Source organism: Myxocyprinus asiaticus, chromosome 7 (genome assembly GCF_019703515.2).
Source record: "Myxocyprinus asiaticus isolate MX2 ecotype Aquarium Trade chromosome 7, UBuf_Myxa_2, whole genome shotgun sequence".
NCBI lineage: Eukaryota > Metazoa > Chordata > Actinopteri > Cypriniformes > Catostomidae > Myxocyprinus > Myxocyprinus asiaticus.
The window spans coordinates 34578076-34604307 of record NC_059350.1 but is presented as its reverse complement, the minus strand read 5'-3'; the positions used below and the strand labels follow the sequence as shown (position 1 = coordinate 34604307).

At 36.6% G+C, this 26232-nt stretch overlaps 1 protein-coding gene across 1 annotated transcript in view; it reads right to left on the bottom strand.

Moving 5' to 3' along the window:
* Window positions 1–10809: 10809 nt before the first annotated feature.
* The window catches only part of glrba (glycine receptor, beta a), a 47390-nt gene continuing 31967 nt past the window's right edge, over window positions 10810–26232 (bottom strand). The window contains exons 8-11 of the mRNA XM_051703172.1: window positions 22253–22405; window positions 17560–17708; window positions 14021–14170; window positions 10810–11865 (exon numbers count right to left, since the gene is read on the bottom strand). Coding sequence (XP_051559132.1) covers window positions 11569–11865; window positions 14021–14170; window positions 17560–17708; window positions 22253–22405 — 749 coding nt within the window. The 3' untranslated portion in view covers window positions 10810–11568. The remainder of the gene's footprint in view (window positions 11866–14020; window positions 14171–17559; window positions 17709–22252; window positions 22406–26232) is intronic.

The following is a 26232-nucleotide window of genomic DNA, read 5'->3' as shown; positions in this document are numbered from 1 at the left end:
GTTCTTACAAGTTGATTTGCACTTGCAAATCAAATTTTGAAATTCTATTTTCTCCTAAAGTCTATTGTTTTAGAGAGATGAAGGGTATTCCATGCATTACTATTTTGAAAAAAAAAAAAAATCTCTAACTAGGATAGAGAGGGAAGTGGATGACCAGATGCACAACAAAAAGACAAGTAAATCACAGTCTCTAGTTTGAGAAACAGACTCCTCACAGGTCCTAAACTAGCTGCTTCTAAATGCCAAAGAAAACAAATGTTTATATACGCTTGATTATGTGGCCCCCACAGCTGTCAGCTTATACAAGGCCCCCTCAATAGGGCCCTGTGACGAAGAGGGCCCCCAGCCCGCTTATAGGACCCTTTTGCCTTCCTGTTTCTAATTAATTTGTTTAGCCACTCTTTAAAAAATGTACATTTTCTGACTATTATTTCATGCTTTAGGCTTTATAGGGTTAAGCTTTATGCTTTGTATGAAAAGTGCTGTCGAACAAAAACATTTATTAAACTATTGATAACTGCATTTCTCCCCAATATTACAAAAAAATAACTGGGCTTAGGTGGTTGGGAAAAAGAAGATATTGATATTTTAGTTTGTGTGGTACAAAAGTACTGACCTAGAAATGTAAAGTTTGTCGAGACAAACTATATTGTTGGTTTTACAAAACCTAAAGTTTAAAGTAGTTTTAAATGCTTGAAGTTAGAAATGTTTACAGGGCTTACAGTAAGAGAAAGAAAGAAAGAATGAATGAATAAAAGAAAGAAAGAAAGAAAGCGAGCATCTTAAAACAGATTAAAGTGCTTGTGTGTAAGTTTTGACTGCTGAAGAATTTTGAAATCATGAACATTCAAAAAGAGACTCTTAGATCATTTAAAAATTCTGTTAATATAATCTACTCTAAGGGGTAAGTCTAAGGACTTACATGATGCCTTCACAGGACTTTTTGATGGGAGAATAATAATGGTAGTCAAGCTGTAGGGTCATTGCAAACAGAATTTACAATAAAATGACCAAATGACCACTATTTTTGAGCCCCACACCTTTCAGCCCTTCGAAGCTCTCACAATGGTGGGTAAAGTCTTTAAAGAAAATAGGGTGTAGGGATGATCACTTCTGAATGGAACGCACCTCATCATTCAGATGAGTCAGAAAAGATATAGCAGCGCGAGCCAGAACTGCCTGAACTTTTTGCCAAGTTTCACTAAACCCATATGTTCATGCTGTAGGAGTCTATTTGTTAAATCCTTCATATTTAAAGTGTTTGATGAAGTTAAAATATGTCAGAATGTATTATTGCCCCTTTAAATATATGCATGTTTACACATTTAATACATATTTTGTTACATTCTTTTTTTTTTTTTTTTGTATGCATAATTTGTTTACATTATGTATAACAAACATTAAAATGGCACTGTCTCTTTAAGAACAGGGGCTGTTCCACAAAGCTGTTACAGTTGAGCAGTTTGTTAATTGAACAATATTTTGAATTTTGGGGATATTTTTGTTAATTTCGGTGGCATTTTTGCACCGAGTCCCTGTTCATTTCTGACACGACTGGCATTGTATCTTTCTAAGGTATATAAAAAGATTGTTTTAGACATATAGTAGCAAGTAAACAAAATATCCACACATATATGTCAAACTACATTGTGTTAATGTTTGACACAGTTAAAACATTGCCTACCTTAAAAACAAGTGAAGTTTGACGTGTTCAGACGGTTCCCTACCTGAATGAATGGCTCCTTTCCAGAATAAAATGAAATATGCAGAAAATCACAGTATTACAGTTCTTATATAGTGACAAGGCAGAAAGTCTTGGAGAAGCTAGAGAAGAGAGGACACTGGCGGCAGTTTATGCAAGCTGCTGTGCTCAAGATGCTGTGATGCTGTGGGGTCGAGCCGCGCACAGTGCGTCTTAGTTTATAAACAGATTTAGCGCTTATAACTTTCTTCTTCCCAAAAATTCAGAAATATTATGTATTTTTTTTTGTACTTTGTAATTGTGGTGAAAAAAAACTGTAGTGAAGTTGAATACTTTTAATCAACTCAAATAAAGTTAAAAAAAAGTACTATTATTTATTTATACTTTAAAAAAAAGAGAGAAATTGGAAAAAAGTACTCAAGTACTATAATGAGTGTAGCTGTAATTAGTTACTTTCCACCTCTGCAGTAACCATCGAGCAACCTGAGATCAGATGCCTAGTCCACAGAAAGGGCAAATGGCAATAGCTCCTGGACCAATGTGTGTTTGAACATTAAGAAAAAATACTAATAATAACAATTTTTAGATAACATTTCATGTTACCACCAAACATGAAATTGCCCATATTTCTGTTATACAGCCTTTTTTACACCGTCACCCAAAAGTCCTAATTAATTTTCAATGTGTGTGCCTCTTTAGAATTTAATAAAATATACATCAACCATTTAAATATGAAAATTATTAATAAAATGATGACAGTTAATTTTCCTTGAAAAACATATGCATTTTAGGGGAGTAAGGTAGCATATGGATTCTAGTGTTAATGAACAAAATAATGAATGAAAATAAAATAAACAAGACCTCTGATTCAAATATACTGCACTGAAAAAAAATTGTTGGTTTAACATTGGTTCCCTATCTGTCACTCACTCGACGTTGTGTCGATGTAGTCACTCTTGGGAGCCCGAGACACCTCTGGTCTTTGATAAAAGGCCAATGAAAATTGGTTAGTGGTTTTTGCATGCCACTCCCCTGAACATACGGGTATAAAAGGAGCTGGCATGCAACCACTCATTCAGATTTTCTCTTCGGAGCCAAACAGTCGATGTTTACTGAGCTGACTGTTCATTCACCTCTGCTGGATCTGATGGCGCATTTCAGCGGCTTCTCCCTCCTCTGCACTGGTGCACTGCAGAGAACGCCCCTGGACGCTTCGGCAGAAAAAAGAAAGTATATTTTCCTAAAAGAGTATATTTCTCTAAAAGAGCGGCACACACGGAACGTCTTTTTAAAGATGCATCTTTTTAAAGATGCCTTACCATTTGTGTGTTATTCCTGGTTGCGGTCGTTACCTCTCAACTTCAGACAGTCACGATCGCTGTCTTTCATGTCTGGGCACGACCCATGTGGAGAGAGCGTTCATGGATGGTTCATGTACTCACTGTGAGAACATGACCATGGCAACGTTGCGGTCGCGACCCCAGCGGCTCCCCGCCTCGGTCCTTCTACCCACGGGTATGAGGCCAGTGCGGCTAGCACCTATGCCCGCAGAGCACAGCCACCTGGCGCGGACGCCCAAAGCTCCCATCCAAGGCCTGTAGGTTCATGTTGTCCCTGACGGCCAAAGCCTACAGTGCTGCTGGACAAGCCGCCTCTGCCCTGCACACCATGGCTCTCATGCCAGTCCACCAAGCCAAGGCACTAAAAGAACTGCACGAGGGTAGTTCCGCACCATATTTGATGCAGGGACTGCGCTCGGCGACCCACCACGCTCTCCGGGCGATGAAGGTCACGGCGCGGTCTCTCGGGCGGGCGATGTCCACCTTAGTGGTCCAGGAGCGCCACCTTTGGCTCAACCTGGTCGAGATGGGTGAGGCCGACAAGGCACGGTTCCTTGCTGCCCCTATATCCCAGGTTGGCCTTTTTGGCGACACGTCGAGGACTTTGCCCAGCAGTTCTCGACAGTGAAGCAGCAGATGGAGGCTATCCGGCAAATCCAGCCCCGGAGCGGCTCAAGATCCCACATCCCGCCTGCTCGTCGCCAAGGGCGTCCCCCTGTGGTAACTGCACCGACTCCACCGCAGCCCGCCCCTTCGACCCGGCCCCGGTGTGGAGCCCACCACAGGAAGCAGAACACCATCCGTAAGAAGTCTGAATCCATTTGAACATTTCATAGCAATGTGATCCTATCACTTTTGAAGACTGTGTTGAATATCACTTGGACTTTACACAATATAATTCATTTTCATCTCAAACATTAATGTATAAAGTTGATTTTAAGTGTACTGGTTTAGCATTTTCAATAGAGCTGCTTTCCTTTTTTTCAGTGTGTACATGTGATAATTTCAGGGATACTCATTATAAATCTACAAGACCTACAAGTATGATCAAGCTACCTCAATGTCGTTTTTGTCATTGCACGCAATGAAATCATGAATCAGAAAAATTTTACAGTGTATAGTGACATACTCTTGTAATTACATCAAAACTATGGTTTTTGCCAAAAACATGGTAATTACAATATTCCTATAGAACAGTCAAATTACCTTTATATTCATTTTTATTTATTATTATAACTAGCATGATAGAAAATATTAAGAGTGGAGAGACAGAAAACAAAATGGGGAAAAGATTGGGACAAAGGAGGAATGGAACCCAGGTCGTCCGCATGAAAAGGCACATTCGCACCGCCATTAAACCCAACGCCACTGCAGCAACATTTACAACACAGTTTGTCCTAAAAAAAATGTCACTAGACTTTTGGGGTGCAAATAGCCGTGCTGTGTGGCAGGTGCTATTTACACCTGGGAGCAAATTGTCACTCTGAATTTGAATATCTTCAGTAACCAATGTAGTTCCCAGAATGACCAATAGAGAGCAGTGCAGTGCAATAGAAACTGGCCCACTGATTCATTGCAGCAATACATGACCCAATCTTTTCATTTCACAACTCGCATTTAGGCTACAGGGTGCATGATTTATGTATCATATGAAACAAAAGTTTGATTCTACACAAGAAGTAGTATGTGAATTCTGTGGAAGTTATATTATGTGGAAGTAAATGTCCTCAGATCATCCCCAGTCAAGCCAATTCCCTACATGCATATGGTGCAGGGTCGTCTAGTGGCTTGCTCTCACTGTTCCAACACATTAGGTGCTAAATGTTTTAAAAAACGAAATAATATTTTTTGAAAATAAGTGAGAGGAGAAAGCAGCAGTTATGCTGAGGCAGTGATTTCCCTCATTAGATTAATCAAATCACTTGGCCATCTATTCAGACAATAAATGTATTAATGATGATACTCAGTTAACACTTTTCCAGTTTTTGTGTATGTGAGAATGGGCTTCATCACTTTTAAAGAAGTAACAGTCTTAATTCCCTTTAAACATCTTGGAACAGTAAAACTCAGCCCTCAGACATATTCTTTTGTAAAGTGAAGATTGTATAAACAGTCAAGGAGCTCAAATCCTTCACTTCACACAAGTATGCTAATGAATTTGGCACAACCAAAAGTGTTACACAAGAACAGACAGGCTATGTAATTACTAGGGTTATATGACATGCTAAAATCATATCACTAAAATTGGATGTGTGAATAAACAGAAAGAAAAAAAAAACTTTTATGTAGTCCTTCTAAATAGTTTAGGATTAAATAGTTTAACAAATAGCTACATAGAGTCTGGGGAAAATAATTCTGAAAGTAATGTTTTGAAAAGTAATGCTGAATGTAATGCGTCTCTCCATACAGTATGTCAACACTTCATTTAGTTGATTGGCTAAATCTGTTGTCCTCCAAGTCATTTCTCCAAAACATAAACTAGGATTTCCATGTTGGTTGGTTGTATTCAGTAGATTGGATGTGTACACATGTATGAAAAGTAATTCCTAGGTTTCTTCATGTTGACAGTACATGCTTAACCCTATATAATCGGTCATCAACCCGTTTTTATATATATATATATATATATATATATATATATATATATATATATATATACAGTGGTGTGAAAAAGTGTTTGCCCCCTTCCTGATTTCTTATTTTTTTTGCATGTTTGTCACACTTAAATGTTTCAGATCATCAAACAAGTTTAAATATTAGTCAAAGATAACACAAGTAAACACAAAATGCAGTTTTTAAATGAAGGTTGTTATTATTAAGGGAAAACAAAATCCAAACCTACATGGCCCTGTGTGAAAAAGTGTTTGCCCCCTAAACCTAATAACTGGTTGGGCCACCCTTAGCAGCAACAACTGCAATCAAGCGTTTGTGATAACTTGCAATGAGTCTTTTACAGCGCTGTGGAGGAATTTTGACCCACTCATCTTTGCAGAATTGTTGTAATTCAGCCACACTGGAGGGTTTTCGAGCATGAACTGCCTTTTTAAGGTCATGCCACAGCATCTCAATAGGATTCAGGTCAGGACTTTGACTAGGCCACTCCAAAGTCTTCATTTTGTTTTTCTTCAGCCATTCAGAGGTGGACTTGCTGGTGTGTTTTGGATCATCGTCCTGCTGCAGAACCCAAGTTCGCTTCAGCTTGAGGTCACGAACAGATGGCCGGACATTCTCCTTCAGGATTTTTTGGTAGACAGCAGAATTCATGGTTCCATTTATCACTGCAAGTCTTCCAGGTCCTGAAGCAGCAAAACAGCTCCAGACCATCACACTACCACCACCATATTTTACTGTTGGTATGATGTTCTTTTTCTGAAATGCGGTGTTACTTTTACGCCAGATGTAATGGGACACACACCTTCCAAAAAGTTCAACTTTTGTCTCGTCAGTCCACAGAGTATTTTCCCAAAAGTCTTGGGGATCATCAAGATGTTTTCTGGCAAAAATGAGATGAGCCTTAATGTTCTTTTTGCTCAGCAGTGGTTTTCGTCTTGGAACTCTGCCATGCAGGCCATTTTTGCCCAGTCTCTTTCTTATGGTGGAGTCATGAACACTGACATTAACTGAGGCAAGTGAGGCCTGCAGTTCTTTGGATGTTGTTGTGGGGTCTTTTGTGACCTCTTGGATGAGTCGTCGCTGCGCTCTTGGGGTAATTTTGGTCGGCCGGCCACTCCTGGGAAGGTTCACCACTGTTCCATGTTTTCGCCATTTGTGGATAATAGCTCTCACTGTGGTTCTCTGGAGTCCCAAAGCTTTAGAAATGGCTTTATAACCTTTTCCAGACTGATAGATCTCAATTACTTTCTTTCTCATTTGTTCCTGAATTTCTTTGGATCTCGGCATGATGTCTAGCTTTTGAAGATCTTTTGGTCTACTTCACTTTGTCAGGCAGGTCCTATTTAAGTGATTTCTTGATTGAGAACAGGTGTGGCAGTAATCAGTCCTGGGTGTGGCTAGAGAAATTGAACTCAGGTGTGATAAACCACAGTTAAGTTATGTTTTAACAGGTGGGGAAAACACTTTTTCACACAGGGCCATGTAGGTTTGGATTTTGTTTTCCCTTAATAATAACAACCTTCATTTAAAAACTGCATTTTGTGTTTACTTGTGTTATCTTTGACTAATATTTAAACTTGTTTGATGATCTGAAACATTTAAGCGTGACAAACATGCAAAAAAATAAGAAATCAGGAAGGGGGCAAACACTTTTTCACACCACTGTATATATATATATATATATATATATATATATATATATATATATATATATATATATATATATAAAATCAAATTGGTCAAAGATGGCCGATTATATATATATATATATATACACTATATTGCCAAAAGTATTCGCTCATCTGCCTTTAGACGCATATGAACTTAAGTGACATCCCATTCTTAATCCATAGGGTTTAATATGACGTCGGCCCACCCTTTGCAGCTATAACAGCTTCAACTCTTCTGGGAAGGCTTTCCACAAGGTTTAGGAGTGTGTTTATGGGAATTTTTGACCATTCTTCCAGAAGCGCATCTGTGAGGTCAGACACTGATGTTGGACGAGAAGGCCTGGCTCGCAGTCTTCGCTCTAATTCATCCCAAAGGTGCTCTATCGGGTTGAGGTCAGGACTCTGTGCAGGCCAGTCAAGTTCTTCCACACCAAACTCGCTCATCCATGTCTTTATGGACCTTGCTTTGTGCACTGGTGCGCAGTCATGTTGGAACAGGAAGGGGCCATCCCCAAACTGTTCCCACAAAGTTGGGAGCATGGAATTGTCCAAAATCTCTTGGTATGCTGAAGCATTCAGAGTTCCTTTCACTGGAACTAAGGGGCCAAGCCCAGCTCCTGAAAAACAACCCCACACCATAATCCCCCCTCCACCAAACTTCACAGTTGGCACAATGCAGTCACACAAGTACCGTTCTCCTGGCAACCACCAAACCCAGACTCGTCCATCAGATTGCCAGATGGAGAAGCGTGATTCGTCACTCCAGAGAACAGGTCTCCACTGCTCTAGAGTCCAGTGGCGGCGTGCTTTACACCACTGCATCCGATGCTTTGCATTGCACTTGGTGATGTATGGCTTGGATGCAGCTGCTCGGCCATGGAAACCCATTCCATGAAGCTCTCTACGCACTGTTCTTGAGCTAATCTGAAGGCCACATGAACTTTGGAGGTCTGTAGCGATTGACTCTGCAGAAAGTTGGCGACCTCTGCACACTATGCGCCTCAGCATCCGCTGACCCCGCTCTGTCATTTTACGTGGCCTACCACTTCGTGGCTGAGTTGCTGTCATTCCCAATCGCTTCCACTTTGTTATAATACCACTGACAGTTGACTGTGGAATATTTAGTAGCGAGGAAATTTCACGACTGGAATTGTTGCACAGGTGGCATCCTATCACAGTACCACGCTGGAATTCACTGAGCTCCTGAGAGCGGCCCATTCTTTCACAAATGTTTGTAGAAGCAGTCTGCATGCCTAGGTGCTTCATTTTATACATCTGTGGCCATGGAAGTGATTGGAACACCTGAATTCAATTATTTGGATGGGTGAGCGAATACTTTTGGCAATATAGTGTATATATATATATATATATATATATATATATGGTTTCCTTCATTGGAGGCTTGGTGACTTTTCACACACAAAAAAATTCTGAATTGATTCTATGAATCTAGGACGTTTTATCAAAAAGTGTTACAAAGAATTAGACTTTAATACACATTTGTTTCACACACACACACACACACACAGACACACACACACACACACACACGTTGGTGCAGCTATCATTATGAGGACTCTCCATAGACTTAATGATTTTTATACTGTATGAACTATAGATTCTATCCCCTAACCCTACCCCTTAACCTAACCCTCACAAAAAACTTTCTGCATTTTTACATTTTCAATATAACATCATTTAGTATGTTTTTTTAAGTGATTTAAATTATGGGGACACAAGAAATGTCCATTTATGTCCATGTCCAACATTTGTAGCATAATACCCTTATAATTACCAGTTTGTAACCTAAAAAAAAGTCCTCGTAAACCACTTAAACCTGCCCACACACACACACACACACACACACACACACACACACACACACTAGATTTTATGAGTGATTTTCAAGACTTTATTATTTATTATAATTCTTTACTACAAACAAGATTTTCTTCTTCACTGTTTATTACTGTTTTATGAAAAATGTGTTTATTGCTCATTATGCTGTTCATTATCTTTCTGTTCATTATCTTGCTGTTCATTATCTTTTAATTTTTACACCTCATTTACTTCACTGACTGAATTTTAATTGAATTGTCATGTCTGCAAAATACATGGTTTGTAACAAAATGCTTACTCTTCTGTTTGTAACACCATGGTCAAGTTTGACTGCAAAGATAAAAAAAAAGAAAAAAAGCTAAAATTTAACAAATAATAGTCTTTGATAATATCTAAATATACATCCAATTTCATCATTTAATATCTAGAAATTAACTTTGTTACAACATTGGTCAACAGTGACCAGGCAGCATGTGTGGATCACTGCAGCCATCTACTGGTTATAATTGTAATTTCATGTAAAAGTATATATATATATATATATATATATATATATATATATATATATATATATATATATATATATATATATTTCCAGCAGATGGCAGCAGATGCTCCAAATGCATGACACATTTTGATATTTTCTGATTTATTTATTTTTTCAGTTTAATGAAGTGTATTTTTTTATTTAAGTGAAAGTAATATAAAAGTGTTTATATGAAAATAAATGCTGTAATTTAGTCATTTAGAGAAAAATTAGGTCTAAATACCATAAAATTCCAAAAGAAATGCATAAGTTTAGTGTAATTACTTTAGTGAAATTAGTTTTATTACATTTCTTTAAAAAAAATAAATACATATTTACTGTATCCGGTCAAATTTGACCAGGAATACTAAGAGCGTTGACCTGTAATGAAGACTGTAGATGGGTTAAGACTCTGTGGGCCTGTAATTTATATGAATAGCATTTAACTCAGGGCATTGAACTTAAAGTTTTCAACTAGATTTGCATTTCTTATAGGAAATACCAGTTCTTGAAAGGAAGCAAAAAAAAAAAAAAAAACACGAAAAAAGATATATATATATATATATATATATATATATATATATATATATATATATATATATATATATATATATATATATATAGTGTTAAAATTGTAAGTAAGCTTAGATTTTAGGCATTGTCATGACACTGAGCATATCTTGTTTTCTGTTGGCTGCACACAAGAATTAACAGGGCTAAGGCAGCAATAAATGATTAGCTATATAATGCTAAGGAAAGACCAATTATCAGCATGCAAATATTATAATAATGTCATTGCTGTTGGTTACATTTTGCATGTTAAACATTCTAGCAATGTAAGTCAATGGGATATTTTAAAACTTCAATCTTAAATGTCTTTAAAGTATTAAGCAGATACAAAAATGATAGAATATCTAAGGCTGAAATAATCTACAAAACAAAGGCTGTGAATGGAGGCTGTAAGCAGTCTGGGCTAAACTAATTGTAACAGTTCAATATTTTGGGTTTAGAACATACCCCTAACCAGAATGTTTGAGGAATATAAATACAGTGTCTTGCAAGCACAGTAATGAAAGCATCTGAAAATCCAAACTGATAGAGACAAGTGAATGTAGCTGATGAAGGATCTTTATTGTATGGCTCAATTACAGCAGTTAAATCCCATTTAATTACAAACTAAAATGCAGGCTCATTTTGTTCACATTTTCTGTGCAGATTTGGGAGATTTTTAATACCATGTTTAAAATGGATTTAAACATGGTAAAATGTGTTAAATAGAGCTCATAAGACTAATACACTTTTATTGGCAGCAGGAAGCATTATGATATAAGCCCAAATTTTTAATAAACAAACACGCAAGGGGCTTGGGATGTTTCCCAATACAGCAGAAATCTGAAAAGTTCTAAGGGCACAGATTCTGTGTGGGCCTGGGCCTGTTGATATGTAATACTTATACAAAAATTCATTCTGAATACACAACTGTGTAGGTCCATATCTGATATAGTCCTTAATTCCATAAGTACATTATACATTTTTGCCTGAGATTATAAACAACAGACATCTATGCATGGATGTGGGTATCTATCTGGGCCTAACATGATGGCTGAACACACATTGCCTGTAAAGTCATGCTGTCAAAGTTTGCTTGTATTAAAGCTATACGTTTCAAAAAGCTACTTAAAGGAAAAGAAAAACACAAATAAATGTAGCAAAGGACAGGGACTATTTAACTGATCCGATCAAAATAACAGACATCAGACAATGTAAAGGACTTTGTTCATGCTTGATCACATTATGTCTACTCCCTCATCAACATCCATGCACGCTAACACACACACACACACACACACACACACACACACACACACTTTGTCATGTTCACAGGTAGACAGACCAGTAAATGACATTAAAGAAGAGAAAAGTGAATGGAAACAGAGCTCGAGCATAAAGATCAACCCGTTTAGCTGCAGATGGAATGACAGGTTTTGGTGGGGCAGGCTTCTTGTTGTTCTTGTTTTGTGATTTTCCGGCAGAATTTGTGACCTCTATGGGTTTGCCGTAACAATCGAAGTTGGAGAGTTCAAAATCACGTGGGAGAGAACCGACAATGCTGAAATCATTTGAGCGCAGATCAGATTTAGAAGTGCACACCTTCTTGCAGCGGTTTTCTACAACCTAGATAAACATAAACACACAGGTAGGATAACACACACACGCGCTCATATATATAAGCAAATACATGAAAGAAAAAGTCTATCTATCTATCTATCTATCTATCTATCTATCTATCTGTCTGTCTGTCTGTCTGTCTGTCTGTTTCTAATATGATTGGACAAGCAGCGTTCCAAGAGTGCTGGTATTTAGTATGCACTGGGATGCTTTAATATTTGTATGAACTAGACAAAGTAACTAATCATATTGTGCCTAAAATGTAAGTTACTTGATTTTGTTTATAGAACTGTAATAGAACTGAAACCAAATCTAACATGATCACACAGGGAATCGACATGGTGGTTCTGAATGCTCAAGTACCCTGAAATTGACCCCATTTTGCTGAATTACTGTCAAGCGTCATCCCCCATTAGACATTTTTGCATAAATACAAATGTGTTCCCCTTTCCCTGTGTTGCACAAGCTATCTCCAGGACACGGGTTCTGGTCCCATGGAAACCAGGAGGTAATTGCTTTCACATAAACAATGGTGAGTGTGATTCGGAGGTAGCATTTTTGCTATTAAATAACACTTTAACTTCACTGAAGGTTAGGTTTAGGGTTGGGGTTTGGGTTAGGGAATAGGGTTAATAAAATGGGCATTCATATTGACTGTATTACATAATTCACAACTAAAACTACAACTTGCTTATGGCGCCACCCTGTGGACATTTGACCTCAACAACACTTCCAGTTTCGGCCACTGAGGGCAGTGGTTTGAATTTCTTAAAGGAATTGTTCACCCAAAATGAAAATTCTCTCATCATTTACTCACCTTCATACCATCCCAGATGTGTTTGACTTTCTTTCTTCTGCTGAACACAAACAAAGATTTTTAGAAGAATATCTCAGCTCAGCAGGTCCAAACAATGCAAATGAATGGTGGCTAGAACTTTGAAGGTCCAAAAAGGCAGTGTAAAAGTAATCCATATGACTTCAGTGGTTAAATCCATATCTTCAGAAGCAATATAATAGGTGTGGGAGACAAACAGATCATTATATTTAAGTCCTTATTTACTATAAATCTCTTCTTTCACTTTCACATTCTTCTTCTTGTGTTTTTGGTGAATCATACTCTTTGTGCATATCGCCACCTACTGGGCAAGGAGGAGCATTTATAGTAAAAAAAATATTAATATTAATATGAATCTGTTTTTCACCCACACTTATCATATCGCTTTTAAAAATATGGATTTATCCACTAGAGTTGTGTGGATTACCATTATGCCGCCTTTATCTGCTTTTTGGACCTTCAAAGTTTTGGCCACTATTCACTTGCATTGTATGGACCAACAGCACTTAAATGTTCTTCTAAAGATCTTAGAAAGAAAGTCATACACATCTGGGATGACATGAGGGTGAGTAAATGATGAGAGAATTTTCATTTTTGGGTGAACTATCCCTTTAACCATAAAACGGCGAAAAGGCCTTTTATCTAGTCAAAATAGCAATATATATGTCTTGCTGAGTAATTTAATCTGAAAAGTATAAAAAATCTATCTTGAAAAGAAGTGTGTGGACAATTTGGTCCCTTAAGTGTTATATGATGAATGTGTGACTGTAACACTATATCTCCATCTGGAGATGACATTTCTAGAGGTTACAACTGTAATCTCCAGGCAAGCCATTTCAGTCATCCTTACAAGGCAAGACAATTTCTCTTAAGTATTGCTTGTAATATGACCTTTACCCCTTACACACATATGCAAGTGCACATACACACACACTTGTGAACCCCTGTGCTGCTCTTCCATAGCTTCAGGCCACACTCCTGTCGGGTCACATTACCCTCAGTCCCCCAGAATCCTCTGCTCTTCTCTGCACCCATGTCCCACTGAGCGCGCTCAGAGCAGTAGACTCAATTACAGCCATTTCATCTCCCCATGCACCCATTAACACACATACATTCATCTTACATAAAGAGAAGACACAAACGCACACACCCCTAACATTAAGAAAACATATGCACTCTTTCAATATAAAGAGAACACAGTCACACAAATAGTAAATGTGCGTGCACACACACTTTTCCTTCATAAAGAGAGCTCACATATGAATGCACACACTCAAAAACATATTAATCTTATGGACATGCACATGCATACACACACACACTGACCTGTAGTGTGCTGACATGTATAGGTGTTCCTCCAGTTCCATTGACACTGTTCTTTTTGGCTGGCGTCTTGTTCTCTTTTTCTTTTTCTTTATCTTTCTGAGCCATCTTGACCTTCTCTGCTTCAATTCGCTTGGGACTGTTCAACATCACCTGTAACACGGTACATAGACAGGGCAAATTCACCATGGCATACTTCCATCCCATCATAATAACGTCCAAAACCAAAGAATATCATGATAAAAATCCAGAAAATTAGACAACAGATAGTTCTGGTCCTAATCTTATTGGACAAGCGGTGTTATAAGAGTGCTGATATTTAGTATAACAGCACTGGGGCACATTCATTTTTGTATCACTCCACTTGTCTGTGTTTGCCGCATTCCAGACAAGCTGTCAGTCTTTGCGTTGCTCAGCAACATGCAACGGTTGATCCTTTTTTTGCTTCGTTTGGAACTATTTTCATTAGCAGAGCAAAAATACAAAAAATAACTGGTCATATTGTGTCTAAAATGTAAGTTACTCGATATTAAGTTTATAGAACTGTTGTATTAAAGCAGTATGGCATTCTCAATTGTTTTGTTGGACTGAATATCAGCATGGCTGTAATTACCTCTTGCCGATTTTCAGTACAACAGCACAGATTCAGTACAGATTGCACCTGTGATATTACAACATGATCACACTGGAAATTGATGTGCTGCTTAATTCCAAATGTTCATGTACCCTTAAATCGACCCCATATTGCCAAATCATTGACAAGTGCCATCCCCCATCGCCTGAATTACTGACAACATCTCCCATCAGACATTTCTGCGTCAATTCCAATGTGTTCACTTTTCTCTGTGGCGCTGCTAATGCCTCTGCAAAATGGGATCTGGTCCCATGGAAACCAGGAAGTAATCATGTTTCCTCCAAGACACGGGTTCTGGTCCTGTGAAAACCAGGAAGTAGTTGCTCTCACATAAATAATTGTGTGATATTCGAAAGTTGCAATTTTGCTCTAGAATTAATTATTTTCCTCACTGGTGGTGGTTAGGGAGGGTGGCAGAGTGACTCAGTGGGTAGCACTGTTGCCTCACAGCAAGAAGGTCCCCGGTTCAAGTCCTGGCTCACACTGGGCCTTTCTTTGTGGAGTTTGCATGTTCTTCCTGTGTTTGCATGGGTTTCCTCTGGGTGCTCTGGTTTTCCCCCACAATCCAAAGATATGCAAGTCAAGTGAATTGGAGACTCTAATTTGCCCATAGGTGTAAGTGACAGTGTGAATGTGTCTGTGTGTTAGCCCTGTGATGGACTGGCCACCTGTCCAGGTTGTTTCCCCACCTTCAGCCTGATACAGCTGGGATACACTCCAGCACTCTCCACAACCCTACATAGGACAAGTGGCTATAAAAAATGAATGGATGGATGGCAGTTAGGGAGTAGGGTAAATAAAATCTACATTCCTGTTGACTGTATAATGTCATTTACAACTAAAAACACAACCTGCTTTTGGCTCCACCATGTGGACATTTCACCTCAATAACACTTCCAGCTTCAACCACTAGGGGCAGTGGTTCGAATTTCAGTAAGCACAGACGGATTTTAGCAGTAGAACTTTTAACCCCCTGTCACCAAATTCACAGTTTGATCAGTCTGGATATTAAGTAAAATTAGAATAGTAAAAAAATATGTAATTTCATTAATATAATGTAACATTTTGAAGCAAGATCCATTATCTCGGGTTTAAGAAAGTTTCCTTGTACTTAACTTTAAGGAGACATGACATCACTAGGACTTGATAAGGAGTATACTTTAATTTATGCTTTTAGCTTCTTACCAAAGTGACCCACAATAAAGTGCTCTCAAAGTTGAGGGTACATGATGCACGCTAAGCTAGGCCACAAAAAGCCAAGAAGAAACCCACAATAATTGCAAATACATTTTTCTTCTAAACATGTTGCTCCTACTTTAATACATAACACAAAACCTGCCTCTAAAATGGCCCCAAATATGTTTGGAGACTTGAGCCACACTTGTGGTATCAGTCTCAAAAATGTACCAATGCCATTTCTTTATTTTTAAAAAATCAAACCAAGTGCCATTTATTTTAAATAAAGATAACTTGAGGGAAACTAACATTATACATCCACAAAAAATGACCTTGGGTCCAGTTAATTAAACGTAATTGAAAAGTTAGCTCTGAGAAAAGGTCAAGCATTTATTTATTCTTTTTTTAATCCCCTTTTCTCACCAATTTGGCATGCCCAATTGACTCTTCCCTCCCTAGCAACCAGGCCAATTTAATTGCTTAGGAGACCTGGCTGGAGTCACTCAGCACACCCTTGATTCGAACTCACGACTCCAGAGGTGGTAGTCAGGGTCAATACTCGCTGAGCTACCCAGGCCCCAATACTTGATACTTGATATTTTGTTATCTAATGCAGTCCATACATTTTTAAGTGTGCTTTAACTGTACAAATGAATCCAAATAAAAAGTCTTTAAAATAAAAAATTACATAATCTTCTAGCCATCTCTCTGTGTAACATTTTAAGTAGAATCAATCAAGCGTCATACAGTATAAGTGCTTAAATGATAACATTATTCAAGTGTTGAGTTTAACTGAGATAACTGATCTATAAAAATGAACTATTAGGCTAGGTGTTCTCACAAATAATTAGATAATGCTTCAAATTGACATATTAATTTTAAAAGCAAGAGGTTTTATTTTATAACTCCAGTTCAGGTAACATTTGAGCACATATATTTCTGTGTCTCAGCACAAAACTCCTATTTAAAATGTAATTGCCAACATAATTCTGCTCCTGTGATGTGTGCGTGCACCAGAAGCTGTTTTCCCCATTTTACAGGATTGATTCCCTAAATCCAGAGTTCTTCTATGGACATTGTAACAACAGGTATATCTTTCATAGTTCAGGAGTTGTGGTTGCTGTTGTTGAGTTCAGTTTTCAGGCTATGATAACTGATCTATTTTCTCCTCTCCACTCAGAAAGAGTATATTTCCGTGTCAGCATGTTCCCCATTCCTATTTAAGAAACAGCTACATTAGAAGTTTTGGGTAGTGTGGTAAAGTTTTAAATGTCATAGTCAAAGTCACACACAGTGGGATATAAATAAATTATTGCTAAGCAGATAGACATCACACTGGAGTGACAGCACGTCAGTGTACTGCTTGGTATGGGATAAATGTACATGAGCAGAAAGCAGACTGGAAATCACATACATCACATCATAAAATATTTGTTGCACAAATAACACACATGCACCTGAAAAATACTAATCCTAAATAAACAAATTGTTCTGGAGGAGCTGGACTATAATGAGCTGTAAATGCTGTCCATGGTACTGAACACAAATTGCAACAACATACACACTTATGTGTATTTTGTTGATAGCATTATTAGAAATACACACACACAAACTGAACAGATGCACAGTGCACTGAAGCAGCTGTGAAATCTGTAGTTCTGAAAAGTGCTGAGTCACAGAAATGTAGATGTTATTTTAGATAATAGCACGCAGCAGATATGTGCATACACACCTGAACTACAGCATACTCCACCAGCGAGGCAAAACCATAGAGCAAACAGGCAATCATCCAGATATCAATAGCCTTCACGTAGGAGACCTTAGGAAGCTCAGATGCTAGAGATGTACACTCGGATGAGAGTGATAGAACAGATAGAATACCTACAGACAGATAGATAGAGAGAGAGAGAGAGAGAGAGAGAGAGAGAAAGAGGGAAAAATTCCTAATGTAGTATATTATAATATCATATAATTATGACTAGAGGTCGACCGATAGTTGATTTTGCCGATATCGATAAGTAAGGTGCTGGAAAAGGCCGATAACTGATTAATCGGCCAATAGATTTTAAAATTGATTAATAGATTTATTATGACTAGAGGTCAACCGATAGCTGATTTTGCCGATACCGATAACTAGGTGGTGGAAAAGGCCAATAACTGATTATATGGCTAATAGTTTTTAAAATCGATTAATAGAATGAAGATTATTATGACGGGCACAGTCATTGAGGCTACCAGATCCTAGATGCAGTTTATTTTTAACCAAAATCCCAATAATAACCAGAAAAAATTAAGATTTGTGGCATAATGCAGGACTTTTAACTATATACAAACCTAAAACCCACCAGGGGCTCTTATTCTGAAATAAAATTTTAGAGACACAATGTATGTACTGACATGTCACATTTCCATATAGTCGCAGTTTTCTTTGCATGCCGTCACTTCAATTTAGAACACTTGATCATCAAATCAAAATTAGGTGTCAGTGATTGTTTTTATTTCACCTATAGAGGCCACTGTTATACCGTAGAACCAAGTTGTTCTAACTGTAGAATCCTGCAGCGTCGGCCACAGAGGAACAAGAAGGAATTAAAAAACTATCGGCTTTGATTTTTGCTGATACCAATAGTTCAAAAAAGCAACAACTGGCACCGATATATCAGTAAAACCGATATATCGGTCTACCTCTAATTATGACATATACAAATGAAAGCTCTAATGTAACAACTGACCTGGGAGTGACAGCCATCCCTGGAATGGACAGATGAATAAATAAGAGAAAGGAATGACATAGAGATGGTGCCTATGAGAGGAGGAATATGGATGAGAAAGATGAGAGGAAAAACAGGTTGGATTTTGCGTAATCATGGGAATGACTGACAGAGGGAAGTTTTAAAATGTAAGAGGGAAGATGTCTCCCTTTTTTCGAACACCGTTTGGTGTTTCATCAACCTTATAAATAACCCTTATACATTTTTGTGATACTAAGATTATTGAAAGCTTCGGCAAAACAAAATTTAGATTTCAGTACATTTATATTTAAGCCATAAATATACATGTACTGTATATATTTAATTAGAGTTATTTTTATTTTAAATTATTAAAGGCTTTTATTTTGTTGTTTCGCCTAGGGAGGATTATGAATTGAAGAAACTGAAAGAGAAGAGAGAGATTGAGGATTGGAGGACTTGCTGTCTTTTCATAATTTTAAAAGTTAAAGGTGCACTCAATAATTTTTTCCTCATTAAAAAAAGACATGAATTGTAATTTTGCAATATATGTAAGAAATTATGACCACTCATTTAAAATGAAGATTTCAGTCATATCAGTAACCTTATAAAAGCAGTTTTATTCTACACGGAGAGGGTCTACACATGGGGGCTGCCATGTTAGAATCACATGACCAGACAAATACTACTCGCTTAATCTCAGTAACCATTCTGTTATTTGACACTTTCACTCATTGATTAAAGTAATCATGGCTGACTGTGAATACTACATTTCTACAATGGCATCTGAAACAAAAAATTATTGATTTTAAATGATGCCTTATCCAAGCCGCTCGATATCAGTGTAAGTCCAAGAAGACACATAGACAAAAGTTACAGAGTGCACCTTTAAAAGCTCATTTAAGTTACTAGTATTTACTTATAAAATATCACCCAAAAAATCTGCCCATGTCATTCCAAACCCATAGGGCTGTCATGATTATGAAATTTTGCTGACAATTAATTATACAAATAATTGCAATTATGATGATTTATTGTCATACAAATCATCATATTTATTAAGGTGTATGTGTGTTTTATTCACCTTAAGAAGTAATTTTATTTATATGTAACTTGGAGTCCTTTAATAAAATAGGGATATAATATTTCCTTTAAGGCTTTTGCTCATATTTTCATGGGAGTTTTCCTGACATCACAACACTTCAGAAGCAGTTAATCTTCACACGCTCTTCAGGAGCTGATCTGAGTGCGGTCCGCGGTGCATATCAGTGAGATGGATGGAGTTCTCTTGGAGTGCTCACATAATGCAATTAAGTTGGAAAATAAGACATAAAATAACATCGTTCATGGCATTTCTATATTCGCGTTAAACACATACCTCGGGTCTTTAGTGACCCAAGACCTCATTCCACCCCCTATACCGCATTCATTTTTTGATGAGTATTCATCAATCTCTCTCTTATAAATTATGTGACATAAAAAATGGCAAAATTGAAAAATAAATAAATAAATAAATAATAATAATAATAATAATAATAATAATAATAATAATGTTTTAAGTACCAAAAGTTTATAGGGTCATTAGAGACCCTAGGTATGTAAGAGTGTTTTTGTTTTGTTTTTACACTTCCATAAATTATATTTTTATGATTATTTCATATCTATATGTTTACTACCACAGGATATCTATTTCTTTGTTTATTACTATACTATTTGCATACAAATAAATACTATATCACATTGATTTTCTGTGCAACAACGAATTAACAACAATGGTCATTTATCAGTATTGCATATGCGTCATGTTTGCATACATATTATACATGTTACTGTTTTCTTACTCAAGGTGGCACTATTGTTTCAGTGACTGACTTGATTTACATTTGACATTGCTATTTGTTGAAGAAACAACATGGAAGATGTAAACTATAGCAAGTGTAACATATGAACAGTATGATATGACTATTGTCATTACTGAAATTATGTAAGTTGTGCATCTATTTAAACTCAATAAGTGCCTGAGAAAATACCTATGTGTAACTTATGTGTAGCTTATGTGTAGTTTATGTGTATCTTATGTGTTATTTGTAGCTTAATATGTTTTTGACAGCCAGTTGTTTCTCAGGAAATTTCAGGGTGAAAGTAATGAATCCTGTTCTAGATTTGTCCTGATTTGTTGCATTTTCTCTTTGATATATGAAAAATAAAACATTAAATATATCAAAATATATTTTATTCTATTATTTTCTAATTGTCTTGAAAATATTTTGAAAATTTGACACTATCTAGGCATTTTGTAGATCCATTTTTTATTTTTATTTATTTTTTTCCCTTTTTCTCCCAATATGGAATGCCCAATTCCCAATGTGCTTTTAAGTCCTTGTGGTCGCGTAGTGATTCGCCTCAATCCGGGTGGCAGAGGACGAACCCCAGTTGCCTCCGCGTCTGAGACCGTCAACCCGCGCATCTTATCACGTGGCTTGTTGAGTGCGTTGCCACGGAGACATAGCACGTGTGGAGGCTTCACTCCATCCACCGCGGCATTCATGCTCAACTCACCACGCACCCCACTGAGAACGAACCACATTATAGCGACCACGAGGAGGTTACCCTATGTGACTCTACCCTCCCTAGCAACCGGGCCAATTTAGTTGCTTAGGAGACCTGGCTGGAGTCACTCAGCACGCCCTGGGATTCGAACTATCGAACTCCAGGGGTGGTAGCTTGTAGATCCATTTGTGATAGATATAAATGCCGGTCTATAAAGGCCTGAATATGTAAAAGCGTTTGGTGAAATTCCCATGCATTTAAGGGTTAAAATTCCTTATATGGATAATAAAATTCTCTCATAAAATCGCAGTTAGATCAAATTATTGCAAAGGCCTACAAAACCATATTTTGCTATTTTAAGCTGGGCTCAAAATACACTCTGGAACGCAAAAAGATCTTTAAAGAATCTTCTCACAGTTCTTTTCCAAACAATGAAAATTCATAGTGACCAGACTTGTGCGCTATATTCTAAGCCTACTGCACCCATACGATAGCTTTTTGTGAGTAAATGACCGAAATTGAGGTTATTATGCACTACAGATCTGCAGCTCTCAAATCTCATTCTCCATTCTGTATATTCAAACTGGTGCATCACATTTGATTACGTGACATGCCATTTTTTAATCTGTACACAAATTGAGATTTGAGAGCTTCAGTGGAAGGGAAGATTATCAGTGAATAACAATGTAATTTACTTTTTCATATATCATATGGCTTTAGGAGACTTAAGTTTTATGGGCTACTTGTACATGTTTTTTTTGTGTTTTGCTGAAAAAATAACAGCATAAAGGTTTGAAATGACATGAAGTTGAGTAAATTATTACAGAATTACTATTCTATTCTAGAACTATTCTTAAAGTGATTAGTTGTCAGTTTTATTATTTTTATTATTATTTTGCCTATTACTTGTTTGAATTCAAAGCCCATCGCTATTATCAAAGCCTGCAGAGTTGATCATCTACTACTAAAGCTCTTTGTCACATAAAACCACAAGCCTTACTAAAGCATTAAATGGGCAGCATAAGAATGAATTATATGTGTCATCAAACACAACACTGCAATTTCAATATTGGATACTGTTTGTGATTTTTGTTTCTTGACTGACAGCTTTGTGTGTTCTTCATTTGATGGAGAAAGCTGACTTACCTAAGGGCACACGCGCTGCACTGGCGTCAGGGTTGATCCAGAAGGCCAACCATGACAGGACAACAATGAGCAGGGTGGGAGCGTAAACACCCATCAAGTAAAAGCCCACCTGTCTCCTCAGAGTGAATATGACCTCTACACATGTGTAATATCCTGTACAGAGAGAAACAGAGGGGAAAAGAGAAAGAAAATAAGAAAAAAGAAATGCATTAAAATGTATTACTTGTGCTTTAAAGCTGAAGTATGTAACTTTTTCGGTGTAAAAATACTTTCTCCTATAAGTAAGCCATTCATAGGTTAATTTTCTCAAAAACTGTGAGCATTGTCTTTCTGTGGCACTATCAAAATTGCTCTGTTTGTTTTGAGCGACCCACATAGACTCACCCCAACAATGGCATGAGTTGGGGGCGGGACTATCTCTTTGTTTGACCAATGGAAGATGGGGGGCGTATTCAGAAAGCTGTTTTGAAAACAAAGTTTATTTTTGCAATTCCGTTTGGTGCACCTAGTGGTGCAGAAATTACATACTTCAGCTTTAAAATTCTCTATATCTATCTGTAATACAGCTAAAATTTGTAATTTCTGTGCCACTAGCATCACCAAATGGAATTGCAAAAATAATCATTATTTCTGCAATTTTTTTGCAGAACGTAACTGAAAAGGGAATGAAGTCCTTTTCAATTGTTCCAGACTGAACACTTTATTTTTAAATGTTTGTAACCAGTTAATAACCGGTTTATTTCGTTCTGATAATTTTTTTTCATGAAACCAAAGTCTAAATGGCTTATTACAGTACATTTTCAGAATTACACCATTTCCTGTTGTCAAAAAAATTAAGCTTCTCTCTTTTTAGTAGAACATGATAAGCATGTGCTTTGATTCTGAAGGAAACTTTTGCATCACACATTTCTTTGCCTTAATGCATGTTGTGGATGTAGCCTTCTGTAACATGCTGAAGACCTTTTAGACAACTGTATATAATCACTTTGTATACATGCATGATTAATCCAGATACAAGTACATTTCTTAGTTGTTTGCAAGTCTTCAATGAATTATTGTTAGGTATGATGCATTAATAAAGATTTGGTGCTGCCGGTTTCTGACCGAGAAGCATATCTGTAGTTAAAACAAATAACTACAATAAATAAATTATTATTAAATAATTATTACATGTTTAAAATAAAATAATTTGGCCCGTATAAGATGTCGTTTAGTCCCAGGGGCGGACTGGGACTAAAACGTGGCTCTGGATGTTCTGGCCCAGAGAGGCCCACCAAACCGAGCCTGCAACACACCACACTATAACACATCGGCTTATTGATTTCATTTTATGGCTCAATTTCACATTTTTGTGTTGAATAAAAGACATTTCTATTGACTGCTGTCATGACAATGGGCCAAAATTGTCATAACTTTAAAACATGTAAAGCCACTGTAAAAGTAATGAGTGGATTTTTTTAGAGAAAGCACTAAAAATAAGCACTTTACAGCTCAGACAAATAACATGTCTGAAAACTTTTTCACCAACATACAGATGTTAGGTTAAAATGTACATGAAAGTACAAGGGAAAGTGTGTATTTTAGGTGCTTTTTTCTAGAAGTGCAAATAAACTATTGTCTTAGTTAATATAAGGTTATGGAAACAACCAGTATAATAATAATATATTATACATGCCTATATAGCTATATAAGATCATAAAATATTGTTTAAAATAGTGAGATGAAGAAAGTGTCACACAGCAGACAATGCTTAAAATTTCATGTCAATTACTCACATAATTATGTGTAAATGTTTATAAAAAATAAAAATAAATAAAAAAATCAATGAAAACAAATTTGGCCAGAATATGTACATGTACAGTATAAATATAAACAAATATAAATACATGTAAAAAACATAAACATACCTCTTAAAGTGTAGCTTTTTGCAGATATTTTGCAGATTATTTGCTCATATTTTCACTCTGTGTGTTTGTTGCATCTTTATATCTGCAGTGTTTTAATTCCTTCCCCAGATTATTCTTGAGAAAAAGTTAAAAGCCCTATGCTTTGACAAGCACTGTTTCCTCTATCTGTTAAACAAAGTAAGCCTGAAAGACTAAAACAGCCGCAACATAATATTTTTCATGACTAATGGGAATTGAATTGCTTATTATATCTTATTTTGGTTAAGTCCCTTATCTTGAGCATGTTTTTCCAAACCAGGGGGCATATTACAGAAAGACCCTTTAGAATCCTATCTCATCTGTTTGGTAACCATGGCAATTTCAGTTAGGATCTCATTTAGGACAAAAGCAATTACAGAATAACATTTCCTAAATGCATTATCTTAACTACAGTTAGCATTTGCTTCTGTAATATGAATTTTTGAAAAATCCTATCTTAACTGATTAGATCTAAAGACTTAAGATAGGAGGTTTTATGTAATATGCCCCCTGATCCCTTTTTTTCTTGATTTAAAAAAAACAAACTTTATTAACTATTCTTTCATTTCATTCTATATGGTTACCAATGTGAAAGGAGATAGCGGTATGCTGCTCAGAACGAACCAAATGAAAAACATTCAGTTTTTAGTCCTTGCTCTGGTCCAATACACTTGAATAAGAAGTATTTTAACATTGAAAAAAAATATACACTTCAGCTTTAAATTGATATTCAGAATTTGGTAAGTTAAGCTCAATCAACAGCATTTGTGGCATGATGTTGATTACCACAAAAATTTATTTTGACTTGTCCCTCCTTTAAAAAAAAAAAAAAAAAAAAAATCTGGGTTACAATGGACATGAATGGGGCCAATCCGTAAACATTAAAATACTCACAATTTCAAAAGTATAGCTATAAGACGTAAACAATATACAGTATGTGTTAACATGATTTTAGTGTGATAAAATTGCTAACCTTTTCTGTGTAAAATTATATAAAATGTTACAACTTTGTTGCCATGAGAACGCAGTGCTGTAAACCCTAACTTTACAGCTCAAATAATACACAAGTTTTATCAGAAGAATAAATGTAAGTGCTTTTATAAAATGCACTTACATAATTCACATTTCTTACTTTAAACCCTCCAGTGATGGTAAGATTTGAATTGTAACCATTGTAAGTGCCTCACTGTAACCTCCATTTTTTTTTTTTTTTTTTTGGAGGGACGAGTCAAATTATTATTTTTTTTGTGGTAATCAAAATTATGCTCAAAGCCTGTTGATTGAGCTTAACTTGTTTTGAACCGGAAATATTACTTAAAAGTGAAAATCTTTCCTAGAAGCCTTCTGATATACATTATACACAAAAACACACAGCACCACTACTATTCCATCTACACATCTGAGCTGTACAAAATGTTACTTCAGTGCTTGTGTGTCTGTATGTGTGTGTAGATTTGCAGATTCCCTAAAAGGAGTTCATCTGTCTCCTGGGGTCACTTAGAAATCTCTGAACACTGAACATCTGCCAAAAACGTGAAATAAACTACAACAAAAACAAAAGAGAAAACAACAAAACAAAAACACAGACACACACAGAGGAGCAAAGCTAAATGCTGTTCTTTTGCAATTATATGTAATGCAATGCAATTTTTTATTTAAATATCATTTAAAATACAGCAACGTCAGAAATGGTGGGCCCACCAGCCACTAAAGTGCCAGGTAAATTCCTTAGTGAACACCCGGAAAGGACAGCATCCATTAAACACATTATCCAGCAAGTTTGTTCGGAATTTGTTTTTAAAACATCTATATCCAGCCCAAAAATATTCATAGATGGAAAAAGAGTGAATTTAGATATCCACTGGTTTAAAGGGTTGGCTCAACCAAAAATGAAAATGACTTTTTTTCTTCTGTGGAACACAATAGGAGCTGTTAGGCAGAATGATAGGCACAATGGTAACCTCAGTCACTATTCAGTTTCATTGCATCTTTATTCCACTCATTCTGCCTAACATTTTTTTCTACCACAGAAGAAAGTGGTACAGGTTTGGAACA